This window comes from Oryctolagus cuniculus, chromosome X, assembly GCF_964237555.1.
Source record: "Oryctolagus cuniculus chromosome X, mOryCun1.1, whole genome shotgun sequence".
Taxonomy (NCBI): Eukaryota; Metazoa; Chordata; class Mammalia; order Lagomorpha; family Leporidae; genus Oryctolagus; species Oryctolagus cuniculus.
Genome location: NC_091453.1, coordinates 102422505 through 102449672, shown reverse-complemented (window position 1 = coordinate 102449672; position 27168 = coordinate 102422505). Strand labels below are relative to the sequence as shown.

Sequence of the window (27168 nt, the reverse complement as noted above, 5' to 3'; positions counted from 1 at the left end):
GGCATGCTGTGGCTGGCGTGCTGCGCCAATTCGAAGCCAGGAGCCAGGTGCTTCCTCCTGGTCTCCATGCAGGTGCAGGGCCCAAGCACTTGGGCCATCCCCCACTGCCTTCCCGGGCCACAGCAGAGAGCTGGACTGGAAGAGGAGCAATAGGGACAGAATCCGGTGCCCCAGCTGGGGCTAGAACCTGGGATGCCAGCGCCGCAGGCAGAGGATTAGCCAAGTGAGCCGCGGTGCCGGCCAAAGATGGTTTTTTAGCAAGGCCATTTCACTTCTTCCTGAGATGATGTATGCAAAACTAGATAAGGTACTGTGCTATAATCTGAAGTTTTTCAGTGTCTCAATATAATTGTTTATACTTGTATAGTAATGTATTTCTCAAGTGTGAGATTAGCTAATGGACTTTTAAGCACAGTCAGCTATCTATTATAAGTGTCAGTAAGACAGAGGGATTTTATTTACAAACATATTTTATTCACAGTTCATTCCCAAAGGCCTATGTGTACAGATAGTTTCAATTCATCTGCCCACCAAACCTTATTCTGAAGTATCAAAATAAATTATCAAAACTACTATCAAAAGAATAAATTAATATTACTATTTTATTAACTTATCCATACAGTATTCACCAAGTGCCTACTATGTGCAAGGCTGTTTCTCCGTTTTCTTTCTCCTGACTATTCTTGGATTATATAATAAATGCAAAAAAAGCATGCTTAACACATACTGTGGATAACCTCCCCTAAAGAATGGAGAATTGAACAAATATTTCTCTTCATCAGTTAATATGTGAAAAATTACATAAGGCTATATAGATGAAAATGATAGTCTTCTGCTATTCCTTTTTGATTTCTTCAAAGCTTTTCATGAAAGGGAATAGTGTTGGTCTCACCTCCTCATTTTGCCACAGGCACTGATATCTAAGTTTTACAAAGATTTGTTACTGTGAAACTAATATTATACTTGAAGGTACACAAGAAGATGATATTTAAACCATGAGATACTCTAGAACTAATTCAACTGAAGAATCATACCAATGCCTTTTTAACATTTTGAAAATGCTCTAGGTTGAAGTTAAGAACAAATATATGCTCTTAATGCATGTTTCTTTTTCTTCTCTGTTGACAAAAAAAATCTTGGGTACTTCTTATGGAATTCACAAACATCTCTTAAAGCACTATTCGTATTTCTGTTATGGACAATACTGTAGCCTTTACTCAACTATTCTTTCTTAAAGACCTAATAGTGGAATCTTCTTAGTGGTTCTGTATTAGTATCTTCTAACAATTTCAACTGAGTTCTTTGGTTGTAGCATGTCTAACTATATGAAGTAGAAAAAACAAATAAATACATACATATGTTCAGAATATTGTATGCCTCATATTTTATATAGACAGTGTTATTGATAATCATGTTATTAGCGTTCAGGTGTGTCTGAGTCTAGAAATAGGAACCCTTTGTTTAGATAATACAGCTAATTCATACAACAGCTGTCATCAATTTCAGGCCTTTTTTTAAAAAAAACTTCTAGGTAACTTGACCTTTTCTTTTTGAACTAAGCTACCATCACTTAGTGTGCCGCCCTTCAACATAGCCTATCTGCCATTGGTTTTTCCTGCTCAGCGGTTGATGCCTGTGTTGTAACCTATAAAGAGGATGTTTAGCTTGAACTAAATTGGTAGATATTGGTGAGACTGTGATAACAACAGTACTGCACAGTTGGATATGATCTGTGGCTCTGCATTTCATCCTGAATCTGTACAAGTAAAAGTGTTGTTACTAGAAAAGATTGTCTTCTTAGGTCTTTTTATATGCTTCAGTAAAAAAAAAATGATTAAATGACAATTAAAACATGAATAGCAATGAGTGTTTAGCCTAGCTGTTAAGACATCCACATTCCATGTTGGAATGCCTGAGTTTGATTCCTGGCTCTACACCTAATTCTAGCTTCCTACCACTCCAGACCCTGAGAAATAACAGGTGATGGCTCAAGTAAGTGGGTTCCTGCCCTCCACAAGGGAGACCTGGATGGTGCTCTTGTCTTCAGCCTGGTCCAGCCCAGACCATTGTGCTCATTATGGGACTGAACCATTGGATGGGAGCCTTCTCTCTCTGAATTTCTCCCTCTCTCTCCCTCTCCCTCTCCCTTATCTCTCAGCCTCTCAAATAAAAAATAATACTTATTTGAAAAATGAATGCTACAAAAAACCAAAACCTAGTGCAGTATTTTAACTCTACCACTTCTAATTCCCAAATATAAGATCAAACTCAGTGTTCAGTCTGGCCAAATCCACTATATTTTCTTATTCTAGAATTTCTTCAAAATAATATTTATATTATACTTTTGCATGTAATTTCATTGTCTTTAGATTTTCTCACATTTGGCCTACAGTAAGAAAAATAATAGACCAACAAATGAATTTATAGTCACCATATTATAATCCATAACTAATTTTTAGAGATGATAAAATGGCGCAGGCTATTTAGTGTTGTGGATTACTAAGAGGGAGATACCTTCCTTTTTGATGCACAGAGCACTGAAACGTAGAGGCTGAGAAATTTTTCATCTGCAAACTGAGAATTTCTCTTCTTTTTTTAAAAAAAAGATTTATTTATTTATCTGAAAGTCAGAGTTACACAAAGAGAGGAAAGGCAGAGAGAGAGAGGTCTTCCATCCACTGGTTCACTCCCCAATTAGCCTATCCAAAGCCAGGAACCAGGAGCTTCTTCCAGGTCTCCCCACGGGTGCAGGGGCCCAAAGACTTGGGCCATCTTCTACTGCTTTCCCAGGCCATAGCAGAGAGCTGGATCGGAAGAGGAGCAGCCGGGACTTGAACTGGCATCCATATGAGGTACCAGCACTGCAGGCAGCAGCTTTACCTGCTACACTACAGGGCCAGCCCCAAGTTTCTCTTAATACCAACTTACCACACCTATCTGCTTTGTTATTTTCTTTTAAATTATAGTCCTCATGTTTATTCATGTTTTGCCATCTCCATTTCCCTACCTTGTCTTAACTGTGATGTAAACTCTCAAAGGGTAAGTCTGTGTTTTATAAAAATTATGTTTATAAATGACTTATGGATGTGCTCCAAAAATATAGTAATAATTCTGATAACCAGGAAATCCCAACAACACAGCTTCTTGAGTTTCTTTAGATTTAGCAAATAACATTTAAATAGCCTGATGATGCAACATATGACACTATAAAGAAGAAAGAGATTGTGTGGCACTTGGTAAGGCTTGTATATAAGGTTAATGTCTATCACACAATTTTGCCCAGATTCTTTTACATGGCAGCATCTATTCATTAAAGGCTGCTGTTAGCACCTTAAAAACTGTGTTGAAACTGAGATTTTTAATTATTTTGTATTTATAGTATTGTTTTCATAACCAAATTATGCATTTTAAGAAGTGATTAAAGTCCCCTATAGCAGCTAGCAGCTGGATAAACTGAACATTAAGTTGGTAACAGAGGTGTCCACATAAACATGGTCTATTAATTGCCTGATCATTGAAGACATTTATCAGCCCCAGGACCTTAAGAGTTAAATGTATAATCAACCCTTTGGGAACCAAATTGTTCTGTCTCACATGGAAAAAAAAATAACTTCCCAGTGAAAAATAAAATCCTCAGTTGGTCATTTATTATCTCAAAGGGCGTATTTTATTATAAATGTCAATTCCACAAAATTATGTGTCCTGTAATACGTAATTATGTTCAAAATTGCACTTGAAATATATTATTAACAGTTAACAGTGAACATTCTTAAAATAGTTATTACTCTTGGCCTTAACACAAAAAGCAATAATGGAGGTATTTTAGGGAGTTAAAAGCTGCAAGGCATTGGCCTTTGAATAAAGCCACCGCAGGTGTGTTTCTTAATGGGCTGTTAATTTTATAGCGGGTGAACACAAAGGACAGAGACCATGTGTGTTTTTAAACTGTGTTTGGTGTGGAGAAGGAGTTGATGGCTGAAAAATATAAAGGCAGTGTGAAATGAGGCCAAATTTAACTTTCCCTCCTGAGGTATAATCCTCCTTGTTTAAAACCAGGGCAAACTAATTCTCTCTCTTCCTCTTGTGTCCCTTCCCTCCCCACTACCACATAACAAAGACTTCCATAGAAACATATTAAATTAACACATAAGAAATAATTAAGAAATATGACAAATAATAAAACTCTGATTGTCCAACCCCCCTCACAGACCAGCTCCTTCTAGGTTGCTGGTTTCTGCTATCAGCACTCTCTAACTTCCAAACTCATAATCATGGGGTCATTTTTGACCCTTCCTAAGTACCTACATGTAATATTCTGTAGAATCTTATGTTTCAGGATTTGAGAAAGGGAGGCTGCAATAAAGCATCACTTAGGAACTTAGAGAAATGTTCGAGTTGCAACTACTGAATTGTGATTTGTATTCTAACAAGAACCCCATCTTGTACACATTAAAGTTTGAGAAACTCTGCTGTAGAATCTTGCTTTGTATTGTCTCTCTTATGTCCTTCCTTTTATCCATTCACACCTCATTGGTTTTCACTAGGATGTATTTTTTCTATGTGAGCTGTTTGGGTTCACCCTAAATTTAGATCTTCATGTCATTGCGCCTGAATTATTGACCTATAATTTCTATATCATCCTTGTGTTCTCTGCTCTAAGTCATCCTATTCCTGCTTCAAGATTAGCCTTTGTAATGTACCCAAACCTCTTATGTATTAAAAACTATTAATGATTTTCCATCATTTACTATATAAACCTTCTTGAATGGCACTTGAGACCCTATGGAATATGATACGATTCTTTCCCTCCAGACCTGTGTCTAACTGCTTCTCAACAAATACACATACCCTACCCCTTAGCTTTACAGTTCCCCTCCTCTTTGTTTCATTTCAAATTGTTCTTTCAGTGTGGAGCACCCTTCTTAATGACTGTGTTGAAATCTCCTCCCTCCTAGTCTAAGGCTCATCTTTAATGCCACTTGCTAAAATAACACTTTTTTGATTCATTCATTGGAAAAATATGTGTTGATCACATACATTCTTTTGCTTACATTTGTTTACATTCTTTTTGATACTGGTGATAAAACAATGAAGAAAATAGCCTCAACCCTTGCCCCCACAGAGATTATACTCTGTCAAGAAAACAGAGAATAAACAACAAATAAATAAAATATGTGGTGTGTTATATGTGAATAAGTACTAAGGAGAAATAAACATTGACAAAGGGGAGAGAGACAGCTAGGAATAAGAAGTATCCTCAACCAAATATCTTTCCTTCCTTTGAATACCAAAAGAACTTATTTTCCTTTATATTATGGCTATTTGTGTATTTGTCCTATTTCCTTTGCTATTTTCTTTTTTTTTTTGTCATCTGCTTTTTTTTCTTTTCAACTTTTATTCAATAAATATAAATTTCCAAAGTACAACTTTTGAATTATAGCAGCTTTTTCCCCCATAAACTCCCTCCCACCTGCAACCATCCTGTCTCCCACTCCCTCTCCCATCTTCATCATGATTCATTTTCAATTATCTTTATATACAGGAGATCAACTTAGTATATACTAAGTAAAGATTTCAATAGTTGGCACCCACACAGACATGCAAAGTATAGAGTACTGTTTGAGTAGTAGTTTTACCATTAATTCTCATAGTACAACACATTAAGGGCAGAGGTCCTACATGGGGAGCAGGTGCACAGTGACTCCCGTTGTTGATTTAACAATTGACAACTGTATCTTATTCACCTTTGTATTTCTTGCAGCAACTGAGACAACACTCAGTAAATCGTGGCTAAAATGCATCAAATTGATTGAAATAAATATAATAGGAGTTTAAGAGAAGGCAGAGACTGGCATGATTGGCTAGGGAAAGTTCCTTGGAAGGTATTTAACTGGGGTAAGGCTGGAAACATAGGTGGAGTGAGAAGGAAGAAAGCAGCTGAATTAGTTGTTTTGTTATATCTATTTTTGAAAAGCTAAAGACTATTGCTTTGTAAATTAAGAGTAATATGATGTGTAATTTTCTCTACCTTTCAAACTAGTGTTTCAGAAGGGACGAGCGATAGACACTGGCGAAGTTGACATTGGCGCACAGGTCATGCAGACCATTCCACCTGGCTTATTCTGGCGTTTCCAGATTACTATCCACCATCCTATTTATCTGAAATTCAATATTTCCTTAGCTAAGGACTCTCTGCTGGGAATTTATGGCAGAAGAAATATTCCACCTACACACACTCAGGTATTTGATATTATATTTTCTTGAACTTGTTTTGAGAGTAGTGGGTTGAACAGTTCAGGATTTGTTACTTGTGAAGTATAGGGGAGGTAAAGGTGAGGGCAGAAAAATTTTTGTAATGAACAAATATCAAGAATAATTGCACAGAAACAAATGAAAAATAAGTGGCAGAGAGAAATAAAGAATATCATTCACCAGGACAGATTCAGAAAAGAGAGCTTATGAAAATATTCTTTATACTTGACCTCTGCTTAATGGAACAGGGTGATCATGAGTTTCCAACCCTCTAATCTTAGCTTTACAGCCCATACAACCTCTCTGGTTGTGTACATCCGTATGCCCTTCTCCCAATGAAGAAATATACTCATTCAGAACTTTTGGGAAATCGATCCAAAAGGCAGGTTTTATCTTACAGATAGAAATTTTTCTTTGCTATTATTAATGATAACTCAAATATATAAAACTTCTATAGTTTTCATAACCCTTCCTCAAACTTTAATCACTTCATTTCTCTTGCTTTTTTCCCTCTTGCTCCTTCCCTATGTAAACTCATTGGGAGCTCTACTCCAACTGGGAAGTATTGAAAGGACTCAAACATCTGGGTCTTGCTTTTTTTCTCAACAGATATGATTACAAAATCGTTACCTTCTGGGCCAGAAAATGCAGGGAATTCAAATGCCATTCAAATGTTACTCTTAAAAAATGTATAAATGTTCAAGGATACATGTGCCTTGAGCCTGTCCACTGATTAGGAGGGAGTATCCTTTCAATATTCAATTATGTTAGAACAAAAGTTGTAAATTATGGTGAATGTTCTCAAATTTTTGACTGTTCATTTATTGTTTTAGAAACTGTAAAACTGTCTTAATTTGTAAAGAAGGTCACTGTAACATTTCTGAGCAGAATGTGTGTTTTCAAGTGTCTTCTATCAGATACTTTAGTAAAATGTCAAGATTCTCTTGCATAATACTACAGGAGATTTCTTTTTCTGTTTCTTGGCTTGTTTTCAAATGGTTATTTTGAATACTTTCAAACTGAAAGGTTTATAACATTTATAAATATTATGAAGCTTTTTTTCAGAATTGATAATATACTCTTGAATTCAAATATGCTTAAGAATTAATAACCTTCTCTTCCACTTTGCCCACCTCCGAAGCAAAGAAGTAGGAAACAGAGCAACTGAAGTTAGAGATGTTTATCAGCCAAGATATAAAAATTAGTGGTTCATATCTGTGATTGTATTTGTTCCAGTTTGATTTCGTCAAACTAATGGATGGCAAACAACTGGTCAAGCAGGACTCCAAGAGTTCTGATGATACCCAGCATTCCCCTCGGAACCTGATCTTGACCTCACTTCAGGAGACAGGTTTCATAGAGTATATGGACCAAGGACCTTGGTATCTGGCATTTTACAACGATGGAAAAAAGATGGAGCAAGTATTTGTGTTAACTACAGCAATTGGTAAGCTGCCTTAACTGTTACTTTAAATTAAAGAGTATAACTCCAGAAAGACACAATCAGTAAGAAAGTGAAACAAGTTATTTAAACTTATTGCTCATTCTTCCTTAAGGTCATTGTGGGTTGCTATAAGAAAGGTTTATATTGTTGCCACTGATAATGTTAATGCTGATTAAGATATTTTAAATACTTCATTGTTTGCTGCTATTCTAGGACACTTACATTGCACCTTTTTGGGTGTTCCCAATAGGAATTACCTAGATAATATCAGTAGCGACACTACATAGGTGAACAACTTTAGTGAAGAAGGAATGAGCAAGAAGAGCCATGTAAATTCAAATTCTATTACAAAAGAAAATAAACATCTTTGAAAAAAGAAAAACTGACATCAATGCAATTATTTAGAACAACTGATTCTAGAACTATTAGGGCTTCAAAATACAACCTATGAATATTTAGAGAATATTAAGTGTAATAATGAGTCATTCAAAGCTCTTTCCTGTAGAACATTTCAGTCTGAAAATCATCACAATGGCTCTTTCAGTGTGCTCAGAGCCTTTCAAAACATGTACTTTTTAATATATTGCCTCTCCAGACTTACTTACTTTCACCCTAGTTAGCTGGAGTCATCTAATTGTTTTGTCATTTTTCGGTAAATTTCATCCCCCATGACCTTTTATGTGAAGAAAGCTGAGCTTTTTAGCAATTTTAGAGTCCTGAGGGTAAACAACTCACAGACACAGTATCATGTTTTATGAATTTTCCTAAAACATATGTCTTTTAAAAGAAAGGAAAATGTTATACAGCTGTCAGTTTTTTACACAAGTCTCACCACTTTATCCTTTAGTTAACCTGTTCAGCCATATGTTTAAAAAGATGTGTTGACTGTTAATAGATATACCATCTGCTCTTTGTAACAATTATGTTCTATTTTTACTTGCTGCTGAAGACCTTGAGTCAGTAGAAAATATTATTATAGCCATAAGATTATCAAAAACCTTCCTCTAAAGTAATCAGAAAGGCAATAAAATTGCACTGATGATTTTTCCCCTAGAGGAAAATTCTACTTATCTTACATCTTAAAAAGCCAAAGTATTTGTTTTTTGAATTTGACTTGTCAGTCAACACACTCGGGGGACAGACCAAAATTAAATGATTTTTGCTTATGCAAACCAGTTTCTTTACTTTTCTATTATCTTTATAAGATTACATAAACACATTTCTCAAATTTTAAAGCAATAAAATGTTTTCTCCTATTATTCCACTCAAAGAAAAATCAGATACATTTCCAAAACAATTAAAAGCCATATAAGTCATTTACCCTAAATTCTTCCCATTCTTTGTTTGTATATTTTATCTGAATCAGAGTAAAAACAGTTCAATATATTTGATTAACCAAAGTCAGGTTGGTATAAATTTGTTCTAAATAGTGCTTATTCATCTATTGATGATATTGATATAAGTTGATTGATCTTAACTACGTTTGGTTTGCTACTAACAAGAATCAAGACAGAATCAATAACTAACATCTATTGAATGAATAATATAGGCCAGATGGTGGCTTATATTAATACATATTATTTTCCAGTAGTATAAGCAGAGCTGTCAATATCCCCTTATCTCAGGCAACCTGCGCTGTAACCTGATAATATATGCCATTTATGAACTGTCACTCTGCCCCAAGCACTGTATTAGATGCTTTACATTCAGTTAGTTTGCTTGATTCTCCTTAAAACCCTGACAGAGCACCTATATAGATTTTTACATTACAAATAAGGAAACTGAGGCCTGGAAAGTGTCACCAACAGCAAGTGACGAAATTGAGATCTGAGATCCAGTCCGTTCCAAAGCCTCATACCGTTTAGATTATACTCATTCCATAAGACTACTTTTCATCTTTAGCTTTCCCACAGTGGAGGGCAACCAGAAACAAAGCCTATCATCAGTGCAGATGCAAATATTAAGGGGCCTTCTACTCTAACAAAAGAATATAATTTTAAACATAGAACTTCAAAATTATTATTAATGTTAATGGACTGGAGTCTAGGAAGTAATTCTGAAGTAAGCTTTAAAAGATAGGAAGCAAAGCTTTCTGGAGGTCAACATAAATAGAAAAACTGTTCCATTTGTATCACTAGTTTTGTTTGTGCTTTTCTGTGCAGCTGGTTTCCTCGTAGAGTCCCTAGGCTGTCCCAGTTGTCTTTTAGACACGCAGTAAAGGTAGCAGCTCCCAAGACCTCTTTTCGCCTTTTCATTTGCATTACTGGAGTTGCTCTCTGTGTAACAGTGTGGGCTCAGGGATAGTTCTTGTCTAAGTCAGTAAGATATAGGGTTATTTATTTTGAGAGCAAACTTTATTAAAGAATTTTTCCAGAATAGTTACATTCTCACAAGGCTCAGTCCATGAGGTTGTGAACAGGATCCAATGTGAAATTCAATTCAACTCTATTTATTTTTGAAAGCTTCCTCTATGGCCTTCTATTGACCATCCACAGCAGGGGAAATCCAAGTGCATATTTACGAACTGTCATTACTGCTTGGTACCAGAAAACTAGATAAATAGAAAATAGAGAAATAATTATTCCATCTTTGAGTTAAAAAAAAAACCCGACTATGCTTTTTCATAATTGCTTGTATTTACGAATTCATAGTTTTCTGGAAATAACTGAAGTTTTAATGAGTTAAAAATCATTGACTCTTTGCCAGTTGTTAAATCCCTGCCAGCCCAGTTGTAGTTCAGTAAATATCACGTGTCATTTGCTTCTCTAGTTCATTTCCCAACACAATGGTTGGAGAACAAAACCATCATAAACTTGCAAAAGGCAATTTGATGTATTCACACAGGTGCAAGAAAAATAATCCCCTTTGATTGATAATAGGCTGGCTATCCACAAAGCCAACTGGATTCATTCTCAGCCTTCTGAGAATCCCCAAATGGACTAGGTACCAGTTTCTTTCTCTTGTTTTATTCTGCCCCAGGCAGAACGCCAACATCGAGATCACAAATTCTCTAACCATTGAAGCTGAATATTTAAAGCACTGGCTCTGAATGCTTTAATGTGGTAAGCACTTGAAGGGTCACCTGAGACACTTCTTAGAAGGCACATTACTGGGGGTGCTGCTGTAGCCTAGTAGGTTAAATCTCCACCTGCGGTGCTGCCATCCCATATGGGCACCGGTTCGACTCCCGGCTGGTCCATTTAATATCTAGCTCCCTGCTAGTGGCTTGGGAAAGCAGTAGAAGATGGCCTAAGTCCTTGGGCCTCTGCACCCACATGGGAGACCTCAAGGAAGCTCCTGGCTCCTTGGCTTTGAATCAGCACAGCTATAGCCATTGCGGCCATTTGGGAAGTTAACCAGCGAATAGAAGACCTCTCTCTCTCTCCTCTCTCTCTCTCTCTCTCTCTTTCTTCTCTCTCTCTCTCTCTCTCTCTCTCTGACACTGCCTCTAAAATAAATAAATAAAACTTTAAAAAACTGAAAAATAAAATCTTAAAAATGCAGATTACCAGGCTACATTCTTTAGAAACAGGTTCAGTAGATCTGGAGCTAAAACCCAGGCTTCTGCATTCTAAATATCCATGGCATGCTACCACTCATACAAGTCGGCACAGACCACAGTTACAGAAATGCGATTTTTCTACCATTACTATAAATTCTCACTGTTGTTGTTCAGTGGAAGTTGCCAGGACCACCTCCTAGAATCTCTCCCTTTAATTGAAGATAGCTTATCCAAGTGAAAATTGGTGAAGCAGATAATTTGGATTGAAAAAAGGAAAAATTGGCACATAAGTGAAGTGTGAGTTTAATAGGCCAGAACATAAAACTTTTAGTATAGTAGTGTTAGGTATACGACGTTTACAAAATGGAGTAATGACAAGAGGATTTTTTAAAAAACCCCAAACACAGACAAAATCTTACAGTAAAGCATAAATACTATAATAGTTCATAGACTTAGAATTTGATCACTGTTATACTCAAGCACAATTTTAAGCTGGGAACACCCTTAATGTCTTTCGTGGAGTCTGGCCATTTGTATAACATTATAGCTTTTTAGAAAAGTTACCACCAGACTTATCAAAGTTGTGTTGCACTGTACATCTTTGTGTCACCATAGCTGTCTGTGAGTACCTTCAAAGTCTTTTTAATTTTCCCAGAAACCTATTCAAGAATGGATTGAAAAGATATTAGTGGCAGTGAACTGATAAGCATTTACAGTCAAGAAAGCATTTCTCAACAAAATTCTTAGGTTCTAGTGCTTTTAGTGGTGGGGAATTTAATATGAACACTTACTTTAAAAGCATCCAATTGTCACTTATTAATGAAAATGAAATACTGATTATCATATTAAAGCTGTCAAGATAGTAGATTAAATATTCTACGTTGCTAGTGGAGAAACTTTATTTGCTATGACCTGAATTTGAAAAAATGAGGGCCGGCGCCGCGGCTCACTAGGCTAATCCTCCGCCTTGCGGCGCCGGCACACAGGGTTCTAGTCCCGGTCGGGGCGCCGGATTCTGTCCCGGTTGCCCCTCTTCCAGGCCAGCTCTCTGCTGTGGCCAGGGAGTGCAGTGGAGGATGGCCCAGGTGCTTGGGCCCTGCACCCCATGGGAGACCAGGAGAAGCACCTGGCTCCTGCCTTCGGATCAGTGGGGTGCGCCGGCCGCAGTGGCCATTAGAGGGTGAACCAACGGCAAAAAGGAAGATCTTTCTCTCTGTCTCTCTCTCTCTCACTGTCCACTCTGCCTGTCAAAAAAAAAAATGAGACTAGTCTTCATGGTTGCATTTTAAGCCTGTTTTACTTTTGAGAAATATCTGATAATCCTGGTACATTTTTAGCCTTATCATGAATGTCTTAAGAATACAATTCATCTAGACCCTTTATGCACTTTGAGATGAATTTCATTTTTAGTTCCACTCTTAAATAGCCAATTCAGCAAATCCAGATCCTTTTAATAATTTTGTCCTGCATGTGACATCTTACAGAAGTCTTTGGCATCTGATTTTGAGCATTAAGTGCTGTGTAGACAGCACAGGGCAAGACTACTATAGGCTCAAGAGTATCTGCAACTTAAAAAATAGTTCTTCAGTTTTCTCTACAGCCTCCTGGCTTATTCATTTTTTTTCTTTTTTTTTCCATTTATAGAAATAATGGATGATTGTTCCACCAATTGCAATGGAAATGGAGAATGTATCTCTGGCCATTGTCATTGTTTCCCAGGATTCCTTGGACCTGATTGTGCTAGAGGTAAAATTGCTTTGCGATTCTGATTGATTTAGAGAAATAGATGTCATTTGAGAACTTGGATTTAGTACTAATAACAAAAGTAGTAGTAGCAGTATCAACTATGGCAGCAGTAACCACACCACTGCCACCCAAAGCACTTACTATGACAAATGCTGTTCTAAACACTTCATGTTATCTCTTTGGGTAAGATTTACTACTATCCCAGTTTTATGGGTAAACTGGGAGGTCAGGTAATTTATGCAGGGTTACCAAACAGCTGGGACTTGCACCAAAATTGTCTGACTCAACCACTATATGATGCTTATATTTCCTTAACAAATTAATTCACAATGGAATGACTTTAAAAGAAGTTCTGGGGTTCTGTTGCTCAATATGATGACTATAGATAATGTACTGTATATTTTTCTATTTAAAATAGAGGAGGAAAGGATTTTGAATGTTTTCACCTTTTCAAATTTTGAATGTTTGAGAAGATATATATATTTGTCCTGATTAGACATTACACAATGTATAAATGTATTGAAACATCAGTTGGTACCCCATAAATATGTACAATTTTTATGCATCAGTTAAGAAAATTTTCAATATATATATATATACATATTTTTAAAAGGTGGGCCAAATTGGTAACTGCTTATACACACCAATGTAACTGGAGGGAATGGAAAATCATGAACAGGGACATAACCTAGAACATAAAGACTGGAAAGGCAGAAGTTAAATAGCAAACTTGACTGCTTCCTAGATTTGCCCATAGTTTAATCCTTGAAAACCTTTAGGTAAATCACACAGTGTTTTCCTATAAGCCTATAACTATGATTTTACAGATGTTTTTGCTCCTTTTCCATGTGTTCCTGAAGTTTCTGTTCTGTTAACGTTTTACTCTCCAGGTTCTCAGATACTCAGTTTCTTTAGGCTGAATTCCATTCAACAGAGAATTCTAAAGTACTTTCTAGGTTCCCAGAACCATGATAGAGCTTGAAGAATCGGGGCTGGGTGTGGAAGTGATTGCTGGTGTTTTAAAATAGAGTAAGATAGGATTTGATTCCTAAAAGTAATATACATTTGTTTGAGGAAGAAAAATTCTAGCTTAGAATAATAGTAATAGTTTAAGAGCATGATGAGATGGGAACAAAAATATGTGAAATAATTTTTTCATGCAGAATATCTTTACAAAATATCTTTACCCCACCCCATAGGAAGAAAATTCTATGTAATCATGAATATGTGCCTATTTAATAACGGGTAAGACAGAAATAGTACGATTTTTGCCTGAAATATTATGCAAGAATCAATAGAGAATTGCTCTTTGGAGATTTTGAAAGCATTATGAGAACATTACAAGTTCATTTACCAACCTTCAGATTCGTGCCCTGTGCTGTGTGGTGGGAACGGAGAATACGAGAAAGGACACTGTGTCTGCCGAAATGGCTGGAAGGGGCCAGAGTGTGATGTTCCAGAAGAACAATGCATTGACCCAACGTGCTTTGGCCATGGCACCTGCATCATGGGAGTCTGCATCTGTGTGCCAGGATACAAAGGAGAAATATGCGAGGAAGGTCAGAGCCCCATTTTGATCTATTGCTTCAGGCTTTGCTCTCAAGAAATGCCCTGGGTGTTATTCTATGCTTCTAGGAAAGAAGCAGCATTGCTTTGTAAACAATAAACGCTCAACATGTCCTTAGTACATGGAGCAGGGGTTGGGGTCAGGCGAACTCATGTCTCTTCTGACAGTCTATAATATTATACACGAGGCTGTATCTGTGGTACTCAGAGCAGTAACGAAAAAATGGTGTTTTCTCCCTCATTTCTAACATTGTTTTATAACTTGGGAATTTCCATATTGATGATTCTAGGTGTTAATTCATATGCTTTCATTATTACAGAATGTATTATGCTACATCTCATTTTAAAGTACATAATAAAATAATATATGCACATTTGGAGCCATTTCACAAATGTTTTCTTTGGGAGTGATTTGTAATTACCATTATTATTATTGCTTCATATCATTTATTTTAACATACCTCGTTCTGAAACTTGACCTCTATGCCTAAGGAAGCAGGCTTACCACTAAGGAGTTTCAAAGAAGTGTCTTTATATTAAATTCACCCCAAAGGAGACTTTGCAAAAAATTTTTGGAAATGGCTATAGTTTCATCATTTAAAGAGACACATTGTGGAATAAGTTTACTACTAATCACACCTGTTTTCATGCCGCATTCCTCAAACAAGGCCGATTTCAGAAATAATATTAAACCATTACCGTGGGAAATGGTCTCATCACAACTGTTGTTCAGGAAAGAGGCTGCTGAAAATGCACTACAATTGCTTTTTAAAGATGGCTCATTAAGACCATTACACAGCATTTTAAAGGGTTTAATCTCATTCCACTCCATGAACAAGCAAGACTTTAGCTCTCCACCTCCCATTAGCAAGAGTAGAATTTTGGTGTGAAGATTGTATCTGTCCAAATGAGTGGCATTAGGCCTGGACCAGGCACCAAGTTCCTGAGTTACTTTTGAAAATTGTTTTTATGTAATCCAAATGAAAGGATAATGTTTGCTATAAATTCAGATGCTGTATGGACACACAAACCACCATGGTTGTCTATCGCAACAACTACAACATGTAATGTAATTAATTTAAACCCTTCTAAGTTAAATTTTGTAAGCAGATGAAAAAGGAATTAGCTCAAATTTGCATTTGTCACTAACAAAATTTATAGAAAAACCAAGATAGCAAGGAAGACTGCTCACCGTATTTAGTGAGACAAACTTATCCCTCTTAGTATTTTTTGTTTGTTTGTTCTACTTAATACTTTTGGTTGAATACTGTAATCAATACACAATTCTTCTTAAGTGCTGAAACTTAACTAAAAAGTGATCGCTGTTGAATGTAAGAGTGGGAATAAGAGAGGGAAGAGATGTGCAATTCGGGACATGCTCAAGCTGACTTACCTCAAACAGTAGAGTTAGAAACATACCAGGGGATTCTAATTCAATCCCATCGAGGTGGCATGTACCAATGCCATCTCACTAGTCCCAGTGATCAATTTCTGTTCACAATTGATCGTAATGATAGGACTAAGAACCAAAGGGATCACATAAACAAGAATAGTGTCTGCAAATACTAGCTGATAGAATCAAAAAGGGAGAGAATGGTCCAACATGGGAAGTGAGATACACAGCAGACTCATAGAATGGCAAATATCCTAACAGCACTCTGGCCTCATAATCAGCCCTTAAGGCATGCGGATCCGGCTGAAATGCCCATGAGAGTATTTCAGGCATGGAAAGCCAAGACACTCTGGGGGAAAAAAAAAACCTAAATGAAAGATCTCCACGAGTGAGATCCCAGTGGAAAGAATGGGTCATCAAAGAAGGAGGTACCTTTCTCTGAAGGGAGGAGAGAACTCCCACTTTGACCATGGCCTTGTCTAAAAATGATCAGAGTCAGTGAACTCAGGGGGCTTCCATAGCCTTGCCAGCTCATGACAAGAGCCTAGGGTGATTACTGATGCCGTAAACAAGAGTGTCAATTTGTTAAGTCAACAACAGGAGTCACTGTGCACTTACTCCTCATGTAGGATCTTTGTCCTTAGTTTGCTGTACATTGAGATTTAATGCTATAACTAGTACTCAAACAGTATTTTTCACTTTATGTTTCTGTGTGGGAACAAACTGTTGAAATCTTTACTTAATGTATGCTAAACTGATCTTCTGTATATAAAGAGAATCGAAAATGAATCTTGATATGAATGGAAGGGGAGAGGGAGTGGGAAAGGGGAGGGTTGCGGGTGGGAGGGACGTTATGGGGGGGAAGCCATTGTAATCAATATTCTGTACTTTGGAAATTTATATTCATTAAATAAAAGTTAAAAAATAATAAAAAAACAAATTCAATTGAAAGAAATATTTTAAGTCAGATATTACAGACTATGAGCCTATAGGCTGACATGAGGTCTATGGATGGTATTATTTGACTCACATAGTGGTAATATTGGTTTTGTTGTTGTTTAATGTGGTATTTACCAAAATTTTAAGAGAGATGTGTCATATAAAAAATCCCTGTTCCTGCTTTCCCTTGAACACTAGAAAATCTGATAGCTGACACACATTACTATACAGTGACAATCAACGGGAGCTGAGTATCAGCAGGTCTCTTGAAACAGGACACTTGGCATTTAGTTTGCTCCCAACTTACATCCAACCCATTTCATTCATGTATTCCATTTGTCTGGACTCTTAGCCATACAACCTGTACCTCTGTCTGAAGTATGTCTTTCATGATTTAAATGAGACTTACAGAAATTCATTGATGTAGACCCTTTTTTCCCAAAATTTATTATTTGAAAGGCAGAGTGAAGAGAGAGAGAGAGAGACAGAGACAGAGAGACAGAGAGAGTGAGTTTTTCCATCTGCTGGTTCTCTCCTGGGATGGCTGCAACAGCTGGGTTCAGGCCACGTCAAAGCCAGAAGCCTGGAACTCCATCCGGTCTCTATCTTGGACGGCAGGGGCACAAGCACTTGAACTATCATTCACTGCCTTCCCAAGCATATTAACAGGGAGCTGGATCAGAAGTGGATCAGCCAGTAGCAGCATTCTGATATGGGATGCAGGCCTCCCAAGCAGCCTCTTAACCCACTGAACCACAACACCTGCCCTTAAGGACAGCTCTTAATAAATAAGCCATGTTAAGATAAATAATATTTTGTTTACTAAAATTTTTAATGTAACAAAATAACCTCCCTCTAAAAAATTCTATACTTTGAACCTTCCCTCTCTCCAAATGATAAACCAAATTAGATATACCTTCTGGTATTTATTTGCTAATTAGCTCAGGTAGTAGGGTATTGTGCTAATGAACCTTAGATCTTGGGCTAATTATAATGGCAGTAACACTAATTATAATAGTGCTTAGCTAGACTTACTCTGTTCCATAGCCACAAGCCACACCCTAAATCAAGGAGAATCTTGCAAATATAGGCAGGTTTTGTCCATCTACTCCCATTACTAGAAAAGTGATTTGAAGCACACATCCTCACTATGAAAGTTATTTTAGCCTCATGTTATTTGTAAAAGAAGACAAAAAATTTGGAAATGAATCTTCCCATTTCCAATGAAATGATTATTCAGTTATAAGTGTAAAACAATTTTCCCCAAGAAAAGCATAGGAGTCTACCTCTAAAATAGTTTATACATTTGTCAGAACATACACAATCATTGCCAGCCTCGCAGAATCAGAGACACATTGAGTGGGCCTGTGACATTGAAAACTGTGTCACGGTGTCCTGATAGAAGTCATGAAGAAAAGAATTTTAAAATTAGATTTAAAATGTTGCATTTTCAGTGCTTCTAAGGAATAAATGAGAAATTATAATAAATTGATGTAATTTCTATTCTTTCATGCAACAGCAATTACCTTACCCAAAACCTGAAATAATCCAAAATTTTTTTTTAAATTGTGTAAACTCCTCTTGATACGTCAAGTAAAAGTCCTTTCTGGTAGCTATGATTGCAATTTCAGAAAGGATAAGAAATTGTTTACCAAAAGCCTCTCTGTTTTGCAAAGGCAAAAAAAAAAAAAAAAAAAAAACCCTCTTAAGGTCCAGACCAATCTACCCACCTTTTTATGTGTGGCACTGCACACCATCCACAATTTTCACAGCTTACATGCGGTTTTCTGTTAAATTTAGGTTACAATCTTTCTGACTTGAACACAGTGTTTGCATGTATCAAGTCGTTTTATTGTCAAAACAATATTAATGATCTAAAATGATCAGTATTAATGATCAGTATTAATAAGTCAGAAATCCATGTATCTCAATTGCACTATTTTAAGGTGTGCTCTTCATATCTGTTCCTTACTAACATCCACCCCCTCCATTTTTGGGCTTTCAGAGGACTGCTTAGACCCAATGTGTTCCAGCCATGGCATCTGTGTAAAAGGAGAATGTCACTGCTCTACTGGCTGGGGAGGAGTCAACTGTGAAACTCCACTTCCTATATGTCAAGAGCAGTGCTCAGGACATGGGACTTTTCTTCTGGATGCTGGAGTGTGTAGCTGTGATCCCAAGTGGACAGGATCAGACTGCTCAACAGGTACCTATACAGTTATTTCTTTCTCCTCATTCCACCGCTCCAGAGTTCTAACTACTTCTTCCCTTAGGGTAGTGCTTCTTAAAGTGTGATGGGGATGCTTTAGTGGATTATAAGGAGCTTCCAGGTATTTCCCAGTTTGCTATTTTACTGCATTTTCACTTATGACACACTGTTGCCTGTTTTCTTTTTCTTTTTTTTTTTTTCATCTTATTTTTTTCCATGGTGTGTGCTTAAACTTCTGTCCTCATTCTCTATTCTGTAGTCCTTTCAGCTATTCCTAAGTCTCCTACTACAGGTTCTATACAGATTATTTTCAATCTGTGCTTCACCCAAGCTTAAGAATCAGGCCTCTGTAGCCATCTGCTAAATATTGCTACTGGGTATCCCATCACCTAAAACACAATTTATCCCAGGAACTCTACTCCATTTTATGTAAAGCCATATTAATACTCAATTACTGGCCGGCGCCGCGGCTCACTAGGCTAATCCTCCGCCTTGCGGTGCTGGCACACCGGGTTCTAGTCCCGGTTGGGGCGCCGGATTCTGTCCCAGTTGCCCCTCTTCCAGGCCAGCTCTCTGCTGTGGCCCGGGAAGGCAGTGGAGGATGGCCCAAGTGCTTGGGCCCTGCACCCCATGGGAGACCAGGAGAAGCACCTGGCTCCTGCCTTCGGATCAGCGCGGTGCGCCGGCCGCAGCGCGCAGGCCACGACGGCCATTGGAGGGTGAACCAACGGCAAAGAAAGACCTTTCTCTCTTTCTCTCTCTCTCACTGTCCACTCTGCCTGTCAAAAAAAAAAAAAATACTCAATTACTATTCCTACAACGTTTCTTTCCTTTTCCCATTCCCCACCCCAATATATTCCACAGTTCTCCGTTGTCTACAGATAACATATCCTAGCCTGTTATCAAAATCCCATCTCAAATTATTCTATATCTCTGCCTCCAACCTATCTTTCACTTTCGCATTCTGTACAAATTCTTCCTTCTGCCAAAATAGTCTGTATGCTGTCCTTATCCCCAATGCATCATATTTTCACACTTTTGTCCATGCTTTTTCCTTCGCATAGAATGCTATTATCTTTCCACCAAGGCTAACTAAAATTTTAGCCATCCTATGAAACCCTTCCTATCATATCAATTGGTGTCCCCTGAAATAATATCTATGGTATACATTGCTAGAGAGCAAAGAAGGCATTGTGATACAGGTATTTGTACACAAGGCTTGTTTTTTTTTCCCACCTGAATTATAAGCAACAAAAACAATGGACAAATCTTTATACTTTTTTCATTAACTTTAGACCGTGTACTCATTAAATGAGTAGAATTAATGAATGGTGACTCCTACAAAGCATCTGCCCATGAATTTTGTTGAAGATGTAAAATGAAAGAAAACAGAAGGATCAGTGTGTTGTGGGGCTCTTTGTACCACTGAATTAGTTTGTGAACTGAAAAGTCTGTGATCATACATTATAAAAACACAGGAGGATTCCTCCACTAGGAGAATTAGTTAGTTCTAATATAATAAGCCTCTGAAATTTGGTCACCTTGCATACAAATAAGGGGGAGAGACTATAGCATTTGATAATTTCAGAAAATGATCCAAATGTTAAAGAAATCTGATTATCACTAAAATGTAAACCTTAACATCATTCATTTATATAACTAACAAATATTTGTGTGCCTTCTGTATGCTTGGTATGGTGCGTGGTGCAAGATGGATGTGGTTGTTGCACAAATGTATCTTAGAATACAACAGAGGAGACACACTGAATAAGTTCAAAAGGAATAATGAAAGGAAAGTCACTGGGTGTTATGGGACTGTAGAATTGGAACCTAATCTGATTATTAACTTATATAGTAAATGTTATTAGATACCTTTTACCCTTCCTTGTGTCAGACTATCATGGCCTAGAGCTTAAAGCTTAAAGTCATATTGTTTATATTATTATTATATTATTATACCAAACACATAATTATGTGTTAGTCATTTCTGTTCCGAATGCTGTATATACATTAATGAATCCTCATAATCTATGAGATAAGCACAATATTTATGCCCACTTTTCACACGAAGAAACTGAGACATGGAGATGTGAAATGACTTGCCCACAGTCATCCATATAAGTGTCAGAATTTGTACTAGCTTCATGGCCAACCACTTAAACCACTGTAAATGTATTGACCTCAAGAAGCCCATCATCTAATTCACCGTGTGTAAAAATGTGCCGCTGTTAGGTCATGTTCAGGGTCATGTGCCACATGGGGAACAGTAGATTCTGTGGATGAGAAGAGTCCTTATAGCCAGATAAGGATTTGTAGCAGTCATAACACTGAAATTAATACTGGAAAGGTTATTGCATGTTTGTCAGTGGAAAAGAGGAAAGAATATTATAGGCAGAAGGAGTAGCTTAAATAAAGTATGAATCTAAATGACACATTTGGGTACTTGCAAGTCACTGGATGGGGCTGCAACCTAGAAGGGCAGAAAGATATAAAACTGGTGAGATCAGCAGAGGGCAGAGTATGGGAAACTTATTTACACACCATGCTAAAGAATTTACATTTTCGGGGCTGGCACTGTGGCGCAACTGGTTAAGCTGCCACCTGTGATGCGGGCATCCCATATGGGCACTTGTTCAAGTCCTGTCTGCTCCAGTTCCAACCCATCTCCCTACTAATGAACCTGGGAAAGCAGCAGAGGATAATCCAAGTGCTTGGGCCTCTGCATTCATGTGGGAGACCTGGAAGAAGCTCCCGGCTCCTGGCTTGAGGTTGACCCAGCCCTTGCTGTTGATGTCATTTGGGGAATGAATCAGCAGATGGAAGATCTCTCTCTCTCTCTCTCTCACTGTGTGTGTGTGTGTGTCTGTCTGTCTGTCTCTGTAACTATACCTTTCAAATGTATAAAATAAATCTTTAAAAATGAATTTAAATTTTCTCATGATGCAATAGGAAAGCACTGAATAACTTGAACCAAGCTACATGTAAAATAGACCATTCTCACGGCAGCATATTGCTTGGAAAGTGATGATACAGGGAACTATATGAGAGGGTTTCAGAAATTTCATAGAAATGGGATAAAAATATGAGCTTATTTTGCTGGAAACATTTTTAAATGCATATTGGGGGATATTCAAAAAGTTCATGGGAAATGTATATTATGAGAAAAAACTACACATGGATTTCAGAATTATTTTGAACCAAAATAAACTTGCCTTTTAATTCTATTTCCCTATGAACTCTTTGATGTATGCTCACACAGAATACAGCAGGATTATTGGAGTAGTCCAGGAGCATGGTGGAGAGGGCCTGAAATGAAACTGTAGTTGTAAAACTAGTAGACAAACCAGAGGAGATACTGTGTAGATGAGAGAGAGAGAGAGAGACAGACAGACAGACAGACAGAGAGACAGACACAAGAGTGCAGAGCAGCCAGGGATAACTATTTGGAACATCATAATAAAGAAACACTACCAGCAGAGGGAGAAAAGGCATAGGCAGAAAAGCAGGTTTGGGACAGAGGGGCCAGGCATTGTAAGCTCCTTTGTTGATATGCTGTGCCTGAGGCATCTGCAGTAGATCCAGGTGGCTATGTCCAATGATCACTTGATAGTTATGAATGCAACTTATAGAAGAATCCTGAGTTGAAGATAAATATATGGTGCATAGTACAGATCACAGGAATGCACATCATTGTTCAGAGAGTGTTTAGAAAATGAGAGAACACCAACATTTAATGTCTTTACTGTGATAAGGTTCATTGAGTCATATACCTCTCTTGATATATGATTTAGTAAACACTGACAGATTAAATAGTGATACCATATCATATACATGCTCTGTCAGATCACTCACCTCTCTTCTGTGTCCTTCATGATGACTCAGAAATGCATAAGATTACTAGTAATGGACCAGTCACTCACCAGTTGTATAATCAAATATTTGTATTTCCAAAGAATTGACATTAAGGTAAATATGCGGAGAATTTCTTTTTCCCTGCCCAGTCCTATACCCTATCACACAGACATGCATCAGACCTGTCAGCAAAGAAGAAAATCACACACAAGAAAGAAAAAAGCTAATTATAAACACACCTCTACACTCCCCCTCCTTCCTTCTCCAGATCAAAGTCCTTAAACCCACCCCAATCTTCCTTCACACCAAACAACCCCTAACCCCAAGACAGATCAAATGGTGAAAGAAAAGTGACGTCCCTGTAGAATCTTAGATCTTTAAGAAAGTAGTTTCATGTCCCCAAATATGGTGGTCTCCAGTGTGCCTACCTCAGTATCCCTAAGGATTTTAATACACTGAGATACAGAAAGTCTAAGCAGTTTGCTCCATAGTGTGAGAACTATTGCACTAATATAGCATCCTGAATTAATTGTTCACTTGCCAAATATTTACTGAGCACCTAGTATGTCTCCATACACCTGTGCAACCATGATATATAAAAATGATGAAGCATAATATCTATAGTTGTGGAAAGAATGTGAACAAAGATGTAAAATGCCTTGCACTAAGTGCTAAAATGGAGAACAGATACATAATGTGCAAGGATCATTTAATATTATCTTAATATTGAGGACATGGTCACAAAGGACTTAATAGCTCATGAGCATCCCGGTATGTCATGTCTAGAAATTTAAGCTTGATCCTGAGGGCAATGGGAAAGCCCTGGCAAGATTTTAAAGAGGACAATGTCGTGACCATGAGTGTAGATCTGATTATTGTTTATAGCCCTTTCCTAAACTCCTGAGGAACAGCAAATTTTTTCTTCTTGTTAAATTATTTATTTAGTGGAGGGTTAAGCTTGTTATTGTAAGTAAATTGAAAGCATGTCATTGCAAAAGTTAAAAGAAAAATAAGAAAGTAAGGAAAAGAAGAGAGGGTGGGAAGTATCATTTTGCTCTTGAAACTCTCTATATAAAGTACATGAAATTTGTTCTCTTTGTATAAATAATAACTTAAAAAAAAAACAAAGAAAAATCATTTTGTGAATGCTTTGGAGAATATAATAAAAATGATGAAAACCTGATAAATAGGAACCTAGATACAGATAGAAAGGAATTGATAGGTGTGCTAGAGGTTAGGAAATAGGACTTATTGACATGTATGGGTATAAAGGATGGCAGGAATTTTCACTGACCTCTACACTGGGAGACTGGATGAATGGTTGAACTATTAACTGAGATATAAAATATTCATCTATTAAACAAACTTTTACTGAGTACCTACTATGTGCCTCACATATGCTAGACTCTTGGGATACATTAGTGGGTAAAAATAAGATTCCTGCAGTGGTGCAGCTTACAGTCTGGCAGGGAAAGACAGATGTTTAACAATGGACAAGAACTATGCAAGTTTTTAAAACATGAGGAAGCTAAGAACTAGAATAGTTAAATAACTGTTGCAAGGTCAAAAACCTGGTCAGTTGCAGGTAAAAACCAGGTCTGATGATTTTGTGCTGTCTCTAGCATTATTAGTAAGCACCCCCACCTCACCCCTACCAAAGGAAGAAAGAAAGACACAGAGAAGGAACTCAAGAGAACAGATGAGCTTCCTGAAAAGGAGCTGAAAGCCATCAAATACTAAATGCATGAATAACACATTTTTGTCCAGGCATCATGGACAAAAGCTGCATTCATCCATTCTGGATTTACTGAAAGCATCTCTTGCTCACAGAATCAAAGGGGTGGATAGGTATGAATCCAAACTCAACAGCCTCTCAGGCAAAGGCTTCCTAATAAAACTACCAATTTGAGAAATAGGGGGAGGAAATGCCTTCCAAATCTCCAGTGTCATGGTAGGAATAGTCCTTCTGTGATTTTTAAGCTCCATAAAGGTTGTTCCCACAGAGCATATTTAACCATCGAGATGATCTCACTGTGCAGACTCTTAATTGAGCGTGCTCAGTGCAGGAAGCAATTTAACATCTGATCCTTATCATGGATCATGTCATTTCAAAGGTGGATATGCTCTTTGCCATTGATCATTTTCTTGCTCTAAACACATGAATCTTAGCTGTTAATATGTTAACTATGTGTCAGTGATACCAAGGGGACAGCAATGAACAGTTTACTGATTATTTTCATTCTGTTTTTCTAGGTGTATTGAGTATTGTTAGTGGTCTTAAATTGTTACTTGGCATAGGTCTCTGTAGCCTGATGGTCTCATGATACTTTACAAAGGTTAACTCATTAGTCTTTCAAAAAAAATATCTCAAGAGGAATACAATAGAGCTTGTTACAACATGGTTTACATTTGGATATATCACATATCAAATCATGCCCCCTTAAAATATAATTCCTTGCCATGAAATCTCAGTAATGCATTTAGGCTATTCCAAGGGTATATTGACCCTAACATCTGAGATAAGCATTGTAAAACATGTCTATATAAAATATGTAAGGTCATATCTATATCTGGTTTCTCCTGGTCCCCTAGTTTTTGACAGGGTGCATAAAAGCAGAGTTTGGAAATTTGCACTCCACTCTTCTTGAGGAAATTTTCTCTTAACACTCCCTCTATCGCTATTCTCAAATAACTGTCAGAGGACTTCATAGGAGGTAGATACATGTTCACATAGAGAACCCACCCCTTACCCTTTCTCTACCAAAATCCCCTCTTATTATACTGTGTCTTAGAAGTGGGATAATCAGGTAAGGAAATATGAAGCATTGGGCCATGAGGTGTTTGAATGTACTGTTTGCTATTCATGTACAACAGAAATCATGTAAGGTACTATCATTCTGTACCCCACCCAAGGAGGGTTAGTTCCTCAATATGGCAGTGGCTTTGTTATAAGGGTATTCATTTTTATGCTATCTAACCATCTTGTCAATCAGAGAGATGATTTTGTGTGTGTGTATGTGTGTGTGTTTTCACAGTACAGTGACTTTGAGTAACTCACTTAAGTTGAATCGTGGCTGCTTCATTTTATAAAATGGTAAATGAGCCAAATGGCCTTTGGGGTCCCTTCCAACACTGAGATCTATCATTCTTGATCCTGTGTAGTGGAATATTGACACTGATTATCGATGGTTTCATGGATTTACCTCATAAACTCTCCTAACTTTCTGTTGTGTGTGGTGAGAAAATATTAATAGTAAATAATTTTGTTGTCATTACAAGGACATCCACACTTAAACCACATCATTTGAGGACTTACCTCTGTATATGGAGATACACATGCACACAAATATAAATGTGAGTGTGTATCTTCATTATAACAATGTCTCATTATGTTTTAAAGTGCTCCCTAATGGATGGTGATATGCATCTACTAATAAAACAGATAATTAGAGGAGGAAGTTATAAGAGGCTCATATAATTATTGTTGCTAGGGAAACTTTCCTTGATTATACAAGTACCATATGCTTTAAAAACATCATTAGTTTCCCCCTTTATTGAAAGTGCCAATAATCAAAAAAATTTATCTGACTCTGGCACATATAATGCATAATTTTCCTGCAATTTCCAGAAATTGATTAAGCCTTTTAAAATGATTCGTTTATACAGTCTTTTTTTCTCCACACATTCCAGTAACAACAGGATCATATATGCATTTGACAAAGAAGCATTGTTCAAAATGTAATGCAAATGCTATTTGGATGACTATTGAGTCATCCATCATTCCACTGAAGGGAAAAGTCCAATCACATGTAAGGTAATTCGAATTTAGTGTCTTCAATAGAAAAGAGATAATTAATGTACCGCATTAGAAACCTAGGATTGCAGGTACTTTTCCCTATGTAGTTCTGGACACACACCTATATTTCTTAGGAACCATAACTACGTTCTCAGAAGAAAGATTTCTATTACTTAGCAGCAAAGTTAACATACCATAAAGCTACAAATTCCCTGGACTTAAAGAAAAGCTCAAATATAGACAACTGGTCACTGAAACGTGATGCTGTTTTTATACTTCTTTTTCATGTAAAAGGATAAAAGCCTTATGACTAATTTGTATTAGGCTTAATTGTCTTTAACTCAATGTTCAAACTACAACTGATGTTCAAATTTATTTTAAGGTAATTCTTCATCCACTCAGTAACATTATAAAAGATAAACTTTAAGGTGACCCTGATTTGATTGATTTAAATAAAACAAATCCCTAT

General features: G+C 37.1%; 1 protein-coding gene across 7 annotated transcripts in view; it reads left to right on the top strand.

The window, feature by feature from the left end:
- Positions 1 to 27168, top strand: part of TENM1 (teneurin transmembrane protein 1) — an 867710-nt gene that overhangs the window by 579843 nt on the left and 260699 nt on the right. For all 7 annotated transcript variants that reach the window (XM_051827786.2, XM_051827790.2, XM_051827788.2 and 4 more), the window contains 5 exons: positions 6041 to 6240; positions 7489 to 7699; positions 12843 to 12944; positions 14309 to 14503; positions 18848 to 19048. In XM_051827786.2, coding sequence (XP_051683746.1) covers positions 6041 to 6240; positions 7489 to 7699; positions 12843 to 12944; positions 14309 to 14503; positions 18848 to 19048 — 909 coding nt within the window. The remainder of the gene's footprint in view (positions 1 to 6040; positions 6241 to 7488; positions 7700 to 12842; positions 12945 to 14308; positions 14504 to 18847; positions 19049 to 27168) is intronic.